Source organism: Hippocampus guttulatus, chromosome 8 (assembly GCF_054856545.1).
Source record: "Hippocampus guttulatus isolate MCC_2025c chromosome 8, RoL_Hgut_1.0, whole genome shotgun sequence".
Taxonomy (NCBI): domain Eukaryota; kingdom Metazoa; phylum Chordata; class Actinopteri; order Syngnathiformes; family Syngnathidae; genus Hippocampus; species Hippocampus guttulatus.
Genome location: NC_141268.1, coordinates 2,274,870 through 2,290,305, shown reverse-complemented (window position 1 = coordinate 2,290,305; position 15,436 = coordinate 2,274,870). Strand labels below are relative to the sequence as shown.

Sequence of the window (15,436 nt, the reverse complement as noted above, 5' to 3'; positions counted from 1 at the left end):
CATGGAGAGAACATGCAAACTCCACACAGGAAGGCCGGAGCCGGATTCGAACCCACGACCTCTACTATGAGGCAGACGCGCTAACCAGTTGAACAGCGGGCCACGGCCAAGCCCTGTCTGCTGTCTTAATAGTTCCGAAAATCCTGACCTGCTTGACCTTCTCGGCACAACTGTTTGGTTTTAGTTAAGGGGAAGGCAAGAGTAACTCAGACGGACGAACATTAAGTCTAAAGAAATGCACACCATGATCTCGGAACTCACAATATAGGACAAAAGGAATTTGAAAGGCGCTTTTAATGAAATGTATTTTTATTATTATTATTATAATAGATGAAGCAATGAAGCATAGCAGCTCAACTTACTTGGTCCTATTGTTGCTGATCATTTGTAGTTCTTTATGACCGTGTTATGTCTTCTGGAGCTGGGCTGCCATGTATGTATACGTAAGATAAGATAAGATAAGATATCCCTTTATTTGTCCCGCAATGGGGAAATTACAATGTGTATTATTATTATTTTTCATGTTGTAAGTTTCAAATGCTTTGAGTTGCACTTTAATGTATGAAAAGTGCTATATAAATAAAGTTTGATTGATTGATTGATTTGTTGGTCGATTCAAGGATCAAACACCTGTTGTGAATTTTGCCATTTAGCTCCTCATTAGAGAACAGCAACTTGTGCAAAAAATACTGCAACACTTAATGGTTGTGCATTTGTAGCGATGCCACTCGAGCGAAGCGCGACTCAGCAGTCAATAGTCCGCTACTCTCTGCTGTGTGTGCGGCTGCCCGGACATGTACGAACGGGCGCGTCTTTTGGCTCAACCAATCAGCGCTGACTCTACGGGCATTACACATCAAAGAGCTTTGATCTACGAGAACAGCTAAGCTAGCCTAGCCACGACAGCAGCTAAGCTAGTGAGTCGAGTAGACACGACGCTCAAGGTCGGACGGACACGTTTTTCTGTCATCTGTATGTTTTTCTCTCTTTTCTGTCCAAATATATATTTTTCTACAAAAAATAGCTGTCTTGTCCACGACGTCTTTTTTCGTTCTGCCGGGGTTTGTATATTTAGTATATTTATATATATTTATAAAGAGACCAAAATCTCTTTACATTCAAAAGCTTCGAGAAGGTCACATTAAGTTCACCTGTAATAGTGATGTGTCGTTCGCGAACGAACCGGCACCTAGAGGCGGGGCTCTTTGAAGTGAACGACGGAAGCCCGCCTCCTAGTAGGGAGCCGACTTTTTTTCCTCCTGTTCCCCCCCCCCCCCCCCCCCCTTTCGGTTAAAGCTGCACGTGATTGGTCAAGATCCGTGGTAGAAGAGGAAGGGGAGGGTTACACACACACACACACACACACACACACACACACACACACACACACACACACACGCTGCAGTGAAGAGAAGGGGGAGGAGTTAGAGACACACGCAGCACACTGTGAGCAGCACACGAACAGGAGAGACGGGGAGACGAGAGAGTGCTCCATAGCGCTACAGAGAAAAAACAACACAGTGGAAAGTGGAAAGGTGAGAAAAAGGATTGGAAACACAGTAATCAAAGCTTACTTATGTTGTTTTACTGTAAATGGTTAAAAGCTTATAAATATACACAATCAGAGATTGGAACTTTTTGTTGACCTTGTTTTGAGATGGGTCTTTGGTTTTGTACTTTGTAATTTATTTTTTGTAGCACTCCATGTTGTACTCCATGTTGAGTATGTTCAGAAGAATATAAATAAAGCCATATAAATAATAAATATTTGATATAATGTATATTTTTTACATCAGTAATTCCTTTTACACATAATTTTACATTATTTTTGGTTGTAAATTAATGTAAGCAACAAAAAAACTGAGGAGCCATTTGGGAGCCGGCTCTTTTTAGTGAGCCGAGCCAAAAGAACCGGCTCTCTAAAAAGAGCCGGAATTCCCATCACTAACCGGTAAAGGTTTGAATCCATTTTAGGATTGTCCTGAATTTCCACCCAAAAGCCAAATATCCCAAACTTTTTGTGAGTAGTGTAGCTGTATTTCAAACTAGCTGGTAATGGCAGTTCACTTTCACTCATGGTCGATTGTTTAAAACGGCTGTCTTGAAGCCATCACTGCACTTTGTGTCACAGGTTTAAGTGCTGCTCCAACCATTTTTTTGTTGTTAAATATTATTGCAGTGTTTACAATTTTTTGCAGCTGACTAGCAAAGGGCCTGCTGTGTTTCACATTTGGTTGAAAATCTGCACGCAGGAATTAAAAAGGTTACTGACTAATACTGATGCAAATAAGCCAGTTAATCTGGAAGCCAACTGAACCGTAACACCGGCACAGACCCACACTTGTGTCCTGCGAGACATCTCGGGAGAAAAGGGAGCTACAGTGCGCTGCTCTGGCAGTGATGGACGTTTCACTCCGTTTCACAATTGGTCAATGCCAATGGCAGAACGACACAGGGGATGGCACAATATGCGACAAGACGAACAAAAATTCTGACATGCCAGACTTTCATTGTCGTGAAGCGTCTCAGACACCAAATGACCAATCATTGAGTATGTCACACCACACATGCTACAACACGTGAAGACAACTCAAAATGCATCCCACAAAGAATTTGTGAGCATTTCTGAAGGCTGAAAGGTAAATATAATAGGGAACAAACTTAACCGCTGTACATTTTGGAACACATTCAGAATGCAGAGTATGCACATATAAAGCAGTGTATTCTCACCCAGGTCCAATGAGTCTGTATGTGGTCGGTAAGAGAAAGAGGTGCCTTTGTACACCTGTTCCAGTAGCTTCTCTTTCACCTGCGTGATGGTGTCACAGTCCAACACTTTGGAAGGTAGTGGCTGGCACTCATTCACTCCACCACCCTGCACCAGCACATTAAGTGTCTGCAAAAACAGAAAAAAGAAGAGAAAAAAGTTGAAATGCGTCACTTTACGACAGGCATGCCCATTGAGGTCATCTTAAAAAGAAACATGAAATTGTACGGTTCCTGCTCACCAAGGTCTTGTACTCCACGTCTTCTCGTAACAGGCGGTTGTCATTGAGTGTGTATTTGGCTTTGCCCGTGACAGCATCAACCGGTCCTTTGTCCACCTGGTGTTTTATAGCCTTGAAAAGCATGTAAAGACACTCCCCTGCAGAGTCCTGTAAACACAAAGACACATCATTGGATGTCTCGTTCAAAAATGTTTTTGATTAAGAACACTCCGTCAAGCGCAAACTTCCCACAAGGCCAAACAACAATACCAGTGTAACGTAATTGTCCCACTTGCATTGCTTAGTGGAGGTAGTAATTGGTTGTTACTACCATTCTGTCATTTAACAATCATCGGCTGGAAAAGAACACAGCTACAGGAGGGGTCTTTTTTTTTTGTTAGTACTGTGCAAAACAATGTTCAAGACAGCTTAACGCTGTATGGCAACATACGATGACCCAGAGTACAAATACTTTTGGATTTTTCATTCCAGTTATATTTTATTTGGCTTTGACTTTCCTTTTTTAAATTTGAGTTACCTTTAATTCACCTTTAAAGCAGGTTTGTTCATTTTATTTTTTTGGAAATGCTTTAGTTTTAGTTTACCGTATTTGCCGCACTAAAAGGCGCACCTAAAAGCCTTCCATCCATCCATCCGTCAAGGGTTCAGGGTTGTGTATGGTCATTACGGTAATATGTCAACCCCAAAATGGCTCCTGCTAGAGACGTGCTTACAACGCAGAGTTCAAACTTAAGGCGATCGGTTTCGCAGTTGAACACGGAAATAGAATAGCGGCAAGAGAGTTCAACGTTAACGAGTCAATGTTATAACTTGCTGTTGGTTAAGTGAACTGTGTCGCTGCTTTATAAAGTAAGTTTTATTGACATCTGATCATCACTATATAAATCTGGGTGTAGTGTAGTGTGTAGTGCTCCATCTAGTGGATACATTGTAGATTGTGTAGATTGTGTCTTATAATGCGGTCCAAGATATGAAAAAAAATGACAAAATAGGCCATTCATTGAAGGTGCGCCTCATAATCCAGTGCACCTTTTTGTGTGGAAAATACGGTAGTCTTCATAAGTTTTAGATGTTTTTTTTCAGTCACTAAGTATTGTATAATAAAGTAAAGTACAACTCTCAAACAACTTATTGACGTTCCCTTTCTCTACGGCTATACAGCAATACAGAACTAAAAAGAAATCTAAAATGAATGCTGAAAGCTCATTTATTATATTAATTGATGAAAACGAATAACATTTTCGCTGTAGTAGTTTGTTTTATGTAGTTTTGCTTTTTTTGACAATTTTATTTTCATTTTGTTTTATTAATAACAATGTTTTTTGTGTTAGTTTTGTTATTTTGTTTGTTTTTGTCCACTCAAATGACCTTGTGGCAATGTGTGTGTGCGCAGTCACAATCATTTACAAAGTGAGGATTTTTGACCATGTATGAATTGCTTTTAATTGCTCAGTTTTGGCGCTACAAAATTCGCGTAGTACTCTGCGTCCTAAGTTCAAAAATCAAGACTTTGACTGACTCTGAGGAAAGTATAGAGACAGATGGACATCCAGTTGGTCAGCAGCTTCTCCACCACTGTCTCGGTTCTGTCGAAGATAAAATAAAGTTAGAAACGCTTATGTGAATGACGACTTGAATTGACAACCTCCTTCTCACTCCCCATACCTCCGCAGCATCAGTTTGGGGTTCTTGGCCACGTACTGCTCCACAAGGTCGTTCAAGAGGGTTTTCAGGATATCGGTGAAGTATTCCAGTTTGCCGTGCAGCGCTACCGTGAGTAAAGAGGCAACATAGGCACGATCTCGGGGAGAGAAAGTCCGCTGGCTTTCCAGGGTATGAATGAACTTTTGGGAGAAAGGTTATTTCAACATTTGATGAAACAAAGTTTGCTCAATGTAGAACTAGAAATGTGGCTTCCAGTACCTTGGTCAGGAAGAGTTTACTGTTGAGGAGGTTAGATAGTTGGACCAGACCCTGCTCCACTGTCTGTCTGCGACACTCCTGAACGTCCAGGTCTCGCCTCAGTGGTGACTCCCGGTGGCCAGGGAAGAAAATGCGTTCGGCGTACATCCGGTAATCAAGGAATGGGATGCCAGAGCCAACGAGGTCACTTGACATATCCATCATCTCTGTCATCAAGTCTAGGTCAGGATAAGCGGGCAGGAGTGAAAGATCAGACCATATTTCTTGGCAGATGCAATATGTACATTGGGCAGAGATGAAGGACCGAAAATTAAATCCCGAAATTGTATAATTGAGTTTTGGTCTCTCAATGGAAGGCATTTTTACTCGTTCTCAGCCTCCGACGCATACAGAATTTGTTTCTGCTGACAATGTAATGAAAAAAAAAAGCTATCTGTCATTTTGTTCTTTTTTTTTTCTTGTCTCGGTCTCGACCCACAAACGGTGTTGGTCTTGTCTCGGACTCGATGCTCTCCTGTCTCGATAATATCTTGCTCTCCGTTGTTGTGGTCTTCACTACAACACTACAATGAACCGCTGAACATCGTGTGGAATACCTTCCAGGCTCACCCGCTATAAATGAATACCGTATTTTCCACACTATACGGCGTTTTGGAGGATAGGGCGAACCTTCAACGAATAGCCTATTTTAAAACTTTTTTCATATAAGGTGCATACCGTATTATAAGGTGCATAGAATGGAAGCTACAATCATGCATTATGCATCCACAAGTTGGAGCTACGCTAAAAAGGAATACAATACGATCAGAACATTGATCCATATATAAGGCGCATCAGATTATAGGGCGCCCTGTTGGGTTTTGAGAAAATTGAATGCTTTTAGGTGCGCCTTATAGAACAGGAAATATGGTACTGTATCTGCGACAGGGATACTATTTCTTCAATAGTTTTATACCTTTCACACGCCTTAGACACATTTAAATCAATTCAAGTAACTTTTTAAACAGATTTCAAATGCATTTGTGTACTCATTATGTTTAGGTGTTTTACTGTACTTGCTGCTCAATAAACAGCTGAAAAGTGCATCAGCGATTGCAGCAAAAAATAAATCAATCTGCTTTTTAGCAGTGGTGTGAATGATGTTTGCACTGGGCAACACTGTACGTTTCCCAGTGCAAAACACAATACGGTAGTCACCATTCTCTTCCTTACCTGTGAACTCCTTCTTGCAACGGTCCCTCACACTGGTTTCAAGGTTTTCAAGTTGAATCTGAACCTTTTTGTAGTCTCTTAAAGCCTGCTTGCTCTTTCTCCTGACAAACAGAGAAAGACGACAAGAGGACGATGCAGGTTTCCATCTAATTATAGAACTCTCGTCAAGTTGTCTCGAGATGGTTCACTTCAGCGTATGGAACAAGTTGCTTAGGGTTAAAGCTCAATCAAAACAAATCTGGAGATTTGCCTGGCCTGGCATCATGACTTAAGACTGCATGATGATTAGATGGCAAAGGTTTAGTAGAAATGATTTTTAAATAACACTTTAAATCAGAACCCGTAAATATAGAAAATCACTGAAATGTGGAAGAAAATCACTGTGTTGCTTACATTTGGGAAACTGAATGACATGCCTCTTAGATATTGCTGCATGCTACAGTACGTACCAATGATAAAAAAGTCACACCTGTGGCTCAAGTATCAAGTCTCCACCTTTAAGTCTCAAGCAAGTCCTGGATGACTTTATCTTGAGCAAGTGCAGTCACAGGTTATCGCACAAGTCAAGTCCCATGATCGGTCAATTTACTGCATTAATGCAGTTTTATCTAGTCTTCGGCATGAGAGACCAATAAGTTCCAATGAGGGATTTTATTGGCCAATTTATTTCACCTGTAAGTATAACGAAAGATAATGCGCTTCAATTCAGAATCATTTTGTAGTTTAATGAGAGTATAATTTGCGGCTTGTGGACACAAGTTTTTCACACCTGCTGTCAAAGTCCACATCCAGATTTAGGCATTTATTTATTTAATTTCTCCAGGAAGGGTTTAACCCAGAGGTGGGCAAACTACGGCCCGCGGGCCGAATCCGGCCCATTGGTCTTTTTAATCCGGCCGGCCGAAGGTCGGTCTACAATTAAGGTTCGATGTGAATGATTGCATTCATTTCAATTGGACTTGTAATGATGCATTTCACCGCCAGGTGGCGCATTGACTTGAAGTTGCAGAACACAGGGGGGGGGGGCGGATCTTTTCGACCACCTAGGACCTCTGTATCGCTCTACTTCTACTGGTCTGATCACAACCCATCTGCAGAAATGCACAGGCTAAAATAGGTCATTAACAACACTGTCGTCATTTAAAAAAAGTATATTAGTACAGTACGTTCATGCTTTTGTTCTGTTGATGTTTGATATGGACTGTCAACAAATGCAGTTTTTTTTTTAATGTACCATAGCTCGTGCTGACCTGGCCCTTCTGTCAAATTTTAAAAGTCAATGCGGCCCCCGAGCCAAAAAGTTTGCCCACCCCTGGTTTAACCTGACGCGCGTTCCGTCTTCGGTGTGAAGTCTGCCAGACAGCCACAAAGCTTGCAGTGCCTTCCCTGGATAAAATTTTTAACCAGCACAGATGAAAAAAATGGGAGAATTTGCGAGCAGATTGGACGCATTGTCAACCCCTGAGCATTCAAGTCCGTCATGTCTCAAGTGAAGTCAAGTCCGATTTCTAAAACTCTCAAATCCAAGTGGAGTTGTCTAAAGTTTTTGTCAGGTAAAGTCACAAGTCAGTCATAAAAACGGGGACTCAAGCTCTCTCATTTGTACAGTGCTACATATGTTACAGCTGCTTTCTACCAATTCAACGACAAACCTGTAAACAAGTACGATGATAAGGACAATGAGTGCCACAATGGACGTCCCGACACCGACTCCAATCTGAGCCTCCAGGGGAAAGGTGGCCAGGCTGAGATCGTCATACTGAACCTTACCCAGGGAGAAGTTTAAGTTTCCCATATGGACCTGTCAAACGTAAAACATTAATTATACCATAAGAGGCAAATTACATGAAATATCGTTGCTTGACAGGAGCTTTGATTTTCAAAAGAATTTGATGTATGATCAAAGGATTTATGGAGGACTCACGGTGAATTCGGGCAGGTTGTCCGAACCCTCGCGTTTCTTGCCATTAGTTCCGGATGCAGGCTGATGAGGTGGCGGTTCACAATACAGATGGTTTCGAGTAAGTGTCTTGACAGCACACACACCTTCCCCGATTAACACAACCACCTCTTCCTTGCTGATGGCCAGGTCGAGATTTTCTCCCTAAGAAACACAACATTAATTGTAATCAGGGGTGCAAATGGGCTTTTTGTGCTTGGGGTGGGGTTCTTGTGGGTCAAGCTTAAAAAAATAAATAATTGAGAGAAAGAGAGAGAGAAAGAGAGAGAGAGAGAGAGAGAGAGAGAGAGAGAGAGACTAAGAAGCCACTGTAGGATTCTGATTTAAAATAATGGCTAAACAACAACTATTGAAAAAATGGCTACCTGATCAACATTCGTAATCCATGAGGAAATCGTTATTTGTTGCGAATGCCAATCACCCACCAAAACTTACTTAGACATGTGTGTATGAACTCAAATATAAACAACACATTTATATCAATAATTATGTAAATAAAAAAATAGAACTTCGCTATTGCTGCAAACCCCACACAAAAAAAATGAGGCATTGTCTTTTAAAAAAAAAGACAGAAAAATCTAATTTGACAGATATTTTTGAGTACATTTCAATTCAGCCAGTGTTGAGTACATTCTACATGCTAATTAGATGGATCTTCCTAAGGAGAAAAAAAAGTTTTTTCTCTCTTTCGTCTTGAGCAAAGACCGAATTCTTTACAGTGTGAGGAGAGGCGCACCCACGGCAACAGTGTTCAAGTGCCACAGAGAATCAGAATTGAGAGTGTGTAACACCATACCCCCAAAGTTGCATAATCCCAGCGATTCCCGGTTTTACAAACATACAGCAAAATGTGCAACTATGGTGTTTACGCGAGAGCAGATACCATGAATTCTATGTGGACCTTGTCAGATTCATCTGCCCTGGTGAGTTGGGGATCTGATACCAGGCAGAGGGGTGACTAGAAATCCTATCCAAATGTACAAATTCCGATGGCCCAGTTTGTCCTATGTAATTTCAAACGCATCAGTAATTTAGTTTAACATAAGAAATGCAGCCTCTGTTTTACGTGAGATTTTGTCACCTTGTGTGGTGAAAGTGGAGGAGACAGATCTTGGTCATCATAAATCTTTCTATACTCATTCCTTCCGCTGAAGCTCTGGTTAGTTTTACAATATCATACCGTGGCCTTAATACTGAGAAGATCATTGTGAGATTTTCAGAACGATTTGCATCCCAAACAACTTGTCTGTCAAATTTTTAATAAGCAAAACTTGATTATGTGTGAATTTGGTCACGTGCAAAGCAATTACTATCAGTGGAAAAAAAAAGGATCAAAGTTGTACCAGTTTGACGTCTGACTTCAGCTCACGCAAACAGCTATCAGCAGTAAGTTACCTGGCATACTATATATTGTCACCAATAGCTTGCTATGAATAAATAGTGACAGTATCTCTTTATATTTAACTTCAAGTTATCTGACCTCAAGCTGGATGAAGCTGCCAGGATTGTAGCGATATGCTTTCAGAGGGTCCTGCTGATTTAGCGGGTGCAGGACAGGGTTGGGCTCATAGCTGAAGGCTTGTGGGTTCACAGTGCTGACATCAAAGCGCAAGTTGTCAAGAAGAAACTCCACAGTAACCTTAGACCCCCAAACCGACGAGTCCACCATAGGGGATCGGCACAGGATCAGGGAAGAGGAATTTACCTCACAATGTTCTGCAAACTGATAAAATGAAAAAAAAAAATTAATTACTGCCACATTTTGCTCGCAAAGGCGCATATGCACACACACACACGCACACACACACACACGCACACGCACACGCACACACACACACACACACACACACACACACACACACACACACACACACACACACACACACACCTGTTTGACAGAGCACAGCAGATCTCCAGGACAAACTGGGCCAGGAACCATTTTGGTAGAACTGCTTCTGCGCTTTTTCCTTCCGCTACTCCTATTTTTATGGATAGAATCGTCGGGTGACACAGTCACAACCATCTGGGGTTCTTGCACTACGTCCAGGTTGTGGCCCCACACATAGATCAGTCGACCACCACTAAACAGGAGAACGATAATGTAAAATTCCCATCTCTTCAAATGGCAGAAATGAGAAGCTTATCAGGGGAAACAGTTAAAGAAGAGCGATGAATGACCTATTTTTAGACGTACCTGAGGAAGCTCTTAGCTGGCTTGGAGTGGGTGATATTGGGGTTGTGAGTGTAGTAGTAAGATGAGCTGTGAAGGTAGCGTAGGCTGCGGCCATAATGCAAAGTGACCTGATGATTTCCAGTCTTGTTGCTGCTACCTGTCACACATTGAAGACTGGAGCTTTGAACCTCTGACACCCTGAGGAGGAGATACACAGGACACTCGATTGATTCTCACAACTGCAGAACCAGTAATAGTCACCATTTTACAACTGCATATTTGTGTGTGCCTCACATACAATATGGGAGCAACAATATTATAAGTATTATAAGTACCGTATTATCTCCACTATAAAGCGCTTCGGATTATAAGGTGCACCTTCAATTCATGGCCTATTTTAAAACTGCTTTCATATATAGAGCGCACTGAATTATAAGGCAGATAGAAGCTACAATGTGGCTGCAGTTGCGCGATGGATCCACTGGATGGTGCTATGCTACTGGAATATAATACAATACAATATAATACAGCTTTATTTATACAGAGCCTTCAAAACTGCTGCAGCTGTAACAAAGCCATTAGAACTGGTCACAAACATGGACATGAAACATACAGTATAAATACAAATGGCATTACAAAACAATAAATAAAAGACAAAGGTGGTAAAGACAATTGATTCAACAAAAAGGCACACAAGCCTCGTGGACTCACATCCACAAGGGGCTAAATATCCTCACAAGTCTTGCTTGTCTCCTTCTTCCTTCATTGAGTCAGTAGTTAACTTTGCTTTGGTATTATTTTCGTTTCATAATAGCTGCGCAGAGCTCACAAAGTAATTGTCTGTTTGAGTGTGTGTTGGCGAATGCATACGTCAATTAGTTTCGGGCAGAATCCTCTTAGGTTACAATTGGTTCCTGCTAATAATCACCACTAGATGGTATAGGAACACTAACAGGGAAACAGCTCAATGGGGAATGTAAAGCGAGTTCCAGTCTCTTTATATTCGGCGGATTATAGGGCGCACTTTTGGCTTTTGAGAAAATGTAACGCTTTTAGGTGCGCCTTATAGTGCGGAAAATACGGTACATTGTTGTTGTTTTTTTTTTTTAAGTAACGGCTATTCTACTGTATTATCGGACACTACGGTGCACTCAAAATCCTTCAACTTTCCCAAAAATTAATGTGCCTTATTTGTGGATGGATGTTGGCTTTCAGTTGGTCATCTGAAATTCTAATTCCTTCCAATTATGTTTGCATTCTCATCCGCTTCCAGTCGCTAGAAGGTGTCCATGATTGCGTCAGGCCGGAACGAGAACTACTTCTTGTTTCCATGTCTAAGAACAATGGGAAATATCGTCATACTAGCCTAATATAGCGATCAGAGTGAATGTAAACTGAGCATTTCTGGCTGCGCGTTTCCAATGTTACCAATGTCTGGAAGCTGTGACCATTTATTTTTACACTATGACATTGAATTTAAAGCACCTACTGTTAAAACTTTTAGTAGTACAACCGTAGTGAAGAAAACACTTTATTTGGGGTGGCAATAGTATGTCTACAGGTTATACAGGGTGTCCATAAAGTCTCTTTACCATTTCAAAGATTTATTAAAAATGCAATTGATTAGATATTTTATTCAGATTTGTTCTATTGTATTCAGTGTTTATTAAAGTTTTTTTTATGACATTGCATTTGTGGTGTGGGATCATGTGCAGTCGAATAATTGGTCCATTTTTCTTCAACGAGACATCAATTTCTGCAAATGTTTACCTTGACCTTTTAACTGAATATGTGGCATCACAAGTGAATGACCTTCAACCAACCATCATTTTTCAGCAAGATGGTGCACCACCACATTGGGGGCTGCACGTTCGTGGGTTCGTCAAGCAAACATTTCTCTATTGGGAGAGATGGGCCAATTCCTTGGCCACCACGTTCACCAGATATGACTCCCCTGGACTTCTTTCTATGGGGCTATGTTAAAGATATCGCATATCGAACAAAGATAAGGGACATTACTGACCTGAAAGCAAAGGACTAGTGATGCCATTGCCACAATTGATGAGGCTATGCTACAGCGAACAGGGCAAGAAATCGAGTACCGTCTTGATGTGCTTCATGCAAGGAATGGCGCCTATGTCGAAGTGTATTAAAAGAGGTAAAAAAAAACAACTTTAATAAACGCTGAATACAATAAAACAAATCTGAGTAAAATACCTAAACAATTGGATTTTTAATACACATTTGAAATGGTAAAGAGACTTTATGGACACCCTGTAGTTTAAAGTAAAATAAATATACTGAATAAAGTACCCCTCTAAAAACCCCTACCAAAATAATTGACATATTTAATTTTTTCCAACAAGTAACGCAATAATTACTTTCTCTGGTATCGCATTATGAATGATTAATTAAGCAAGTTCAATTTCAAATTCAATTATTTTTTGGGGAAAGTAATTAGCAACTATAACGGGGGTTCTACATTAAGCCTTTTTGGGTGGTGGCTCAACAGGGTTCTGCCAGAGCCAGCACTGGCCCTGTAAATATATTTTTAAACACCTTTTTTAGTCGGTCCCCATGTATGTGTAATTTTTTGATATATATATCATTCAAAAAATTTTGACAGTTGAAAATATTCAAATGAAAGAAAAGACATTTGGATCAGGTAAATTTTGAGGAAATATTTGAGGTTAAATTAAATAAATCATAACTAGGTCATTTCTAGACTAATTTTTGCTTCACTTAAATTATTTTTTCAACAACAAATGTCTGCTACAAGTACAGAACATGCATTCTTGATTTTTATTTATTGAAGACAGCTGGGACAGGCTCCAGCACGCCCGCAACCCCTGTTAGAATAAACAAATTAGATATTAGATTGATAGACGGAAGCTATAAGGATGTTAATCCTTGTCACGTTTCTGTGTTATTAGGGGTTGAATGTGTCATATTTAACCATCATAATTATGATGCACTGTTGTTGTTGTTGTTTTTTAAACAAACCGTGATTTGTGGTTGTGTGTAAAATGATGAGATTGAGGTCAATTCCTTTCATGATGGTGGAAATATGGTATCAGTAGCCTTGTAATCTAATATAATCAATCATTTGATACATGTCATCAATGTTCCCTCTCATGTTCCATGCGTCTGAGGATACACACAAACTTCCCTAAGCATTCCTTGGACCACGGTGAGTAACATCAGACATGCACACAGCGGCTAAACCAGTATGACACCTGTCCAAAACTTGTGATCATAAGTTATGTGATGTATGTATGTATATATGTACAGTATGTATGTATGTATGTATGTAGGAATTCAAATCTCCTTTGTATCAAAATAGAACATATCATTGAATCAAAATTAACAAAATTGGCCCATGTTTGTTACTTTTATTTTCGCACAAAAGTTATTTTAAGCATAATTAATGAAGCCAATCTGTATGACTGTGGTCCCACATCGTCCAATCATTAAGCAATGGAACACATACAACATTTAGTAAAACACAAAACAAAAATTCCGAGCCACCTGACTTTTGAAACGCACGATAGAGCCTCATTCAAGGGGCTCTTTAACTATGTCAATAATTGGACTTCCTGAATTGAGCAGTCTGCGCGTTATCTCTGGTGAGTGTGAGTGAATGTGTGTCAATCAAACTACCGTAGAACAACTGAGCACGCACCCTCGGTCGCACGACTGAAACTGTAATGGGAGTGGGAATAGTGTGGTGTCCTGTTTGTAGATTAAAGTGAGGTGGAAATTAAGGAATGAGTATAGAAATGTCGTGTGTGCGTGGTGTGCGCCGTTGTCAACGTGTGCACTAATAGGCTGAGAGAAGTGCGCAATTGCTCATGCATGCACCTTAGAGGGAACATTGCATGTCAGAATGATAAATGCACCGTTGATATTCTGCTCATTAGCTAATTAGGCAAACATGAGAACCCTGCAACTATTGTAAATGGTTCTAAGACTTGAATATAAGAATAATTGGCCAATTCATTAGTCAGGCCCTAAAATTTGTACTGGTGCCCCAGTCGCACCACCATGATTGAACTTCAGGCCTGATAAATGCACCGTTGATATTCTGCTCGTTAGCTAATTAGGCAAACATGAGAACCCTGTAATTGTTGTAAATAGTTAGAATACTTTAACGTAATAATAATTGTCCAATTCATTGGTCAGGCCCTAAAAAACTGTACTGGTGCCCCAGTCACACCACCATGATTGAACTTCAGGCAATCGGGCCACCGTTAATGTCAAACCCTGTATCACTAAGAACTTTTTAAACCGCTCACATGTCACAGGGCACTCCACCCACGGTGACGGAGAGGTTAGAAGGACGGCCTGTCAAAAGGTTTCGGCCAATGATTGTCAGAGTTGTTCCACCAGCTTTCGGACCTCTTTCAGGCAACACTCCCATCACAAATGGATCCTGGAGGTTCAGACATGATATGGAAAAATGATTATTATTCTAGTTTTCAAAAAAGAATGAGCTCAGCATTGACTGATTTCATCACCGATTTGAATATATAATATATAATCAGTGCCGTTGTAGAAGGTCCCTGCTTTAATTCCAACTTGGACCACTCTTCAGCTGACATGTAATGAAAACACTCTCCTGAAGAATGCAATAGTTTCTCCAGTTACTCCAGTTTACCCCACCCAAAAAATGGACAAGGAATTTTTGGGAAATTCTTTGACCAAGGACAGGGGATTGGTCCTTGCCTATGACTCGTCAGGGATGCATTAAACAGAGCATTTGCTGTACATTTTTAACATTTTTTTCTCATTACCTGAAAGCTGAACATTTGTTTGGACACGCCAAACTCTCCACCGCTCACTTCAACAGACACATGTCCCAACTTCTCTCCTTTACTAGCTTTGGTTCTGCAAACAATCCTGCAAGACAGAATCATCAAAGATGGGAAAAGGGGACTTGTAGTTTTGTATTTGAGTGCAAGTACAATCACTTGTGTAAAAACAAAAAAAAACCCCATCCTCAAGTAAATTAGTACAGGCACTGAAATGTACTTGAAGAGCAAAAGTCAAAAGTGTTTTTACCAGGTGTTTCCTCCTCACATCATATAATTTCAAGGTTTTCCAACTTGAAATATCATCACTAAACAAACCCTTAAACCTGACCCAGGATAGGTTTCTAAA

General features: G+C 40.5%; 1 protein-coding gene across 3 annotated transcripts in view; it reads right to left on the bottom strand.

The window, feature by feature from the left end:
- plxnb1b (plexin b1b) overlaps positions 1 to 15,436 on the bottom strand; it is a 180,488-nt gene that overhangs the window by 22,685 nt on the left and 142,367 nt on the right. For all 3 annotated transcript variants that reach the window (XM_086118521.1, XM_086118522.1, XM_086118523.1), the window contains 13 exons: positions 15,070 to 15,175; positions 14,572 to 14,708; positions 10,298 to 10,474; positions 9,992 to 10,184; positions 9,584 to 9,826; positions 8,068 to 8,247; positions 7,796 to 7,944; positions 6,144 to 6,244; positions 4,932 to 5,149; positions 4,674 to 4,852; positions 4,528 to 4,594; positions 3,009 to 3,155; positions 2,731 to 2,896 (listed from right to left, as the gene is read on the bottom strand). In XM_086118521.1, coding sequence (XP_085974647.1) covers positions 2,731 to 2,896; positions 3,009 to 3,155; positions 4,528 to 4,594; positions 4,674 to 4,852; positions 4,932 to 5,149; positions 6,144 to 6,244; positions 7,796 to 7,944; positions 8,068 to 8,247; positions 9,584 to 9,826; positions 9,992 to 10,184; positions 10,298 to 10,474; positions 14,572 to 14,708; positions 15,070 to 15,175 — 2,063 coding nt within the window. The remainder of the gene's footprint in view (positions 1 to 2,730; positions 2,897 to 3,008; positions 3,156 to 4,527; positions 4,595 to 4,673; positions 4,853 to 4,931; positions 5,150 to 6,143; positions 6,245 to 7,795; positions 7,945 to 8,067; positions 8,248 to 9,583; positions 9,827 to 9,991; positions 10,185 to 10,297; positions 10,475 to 14,571; positions 14,709 to 15,069; positions 15,176 to 15,436) is intronic.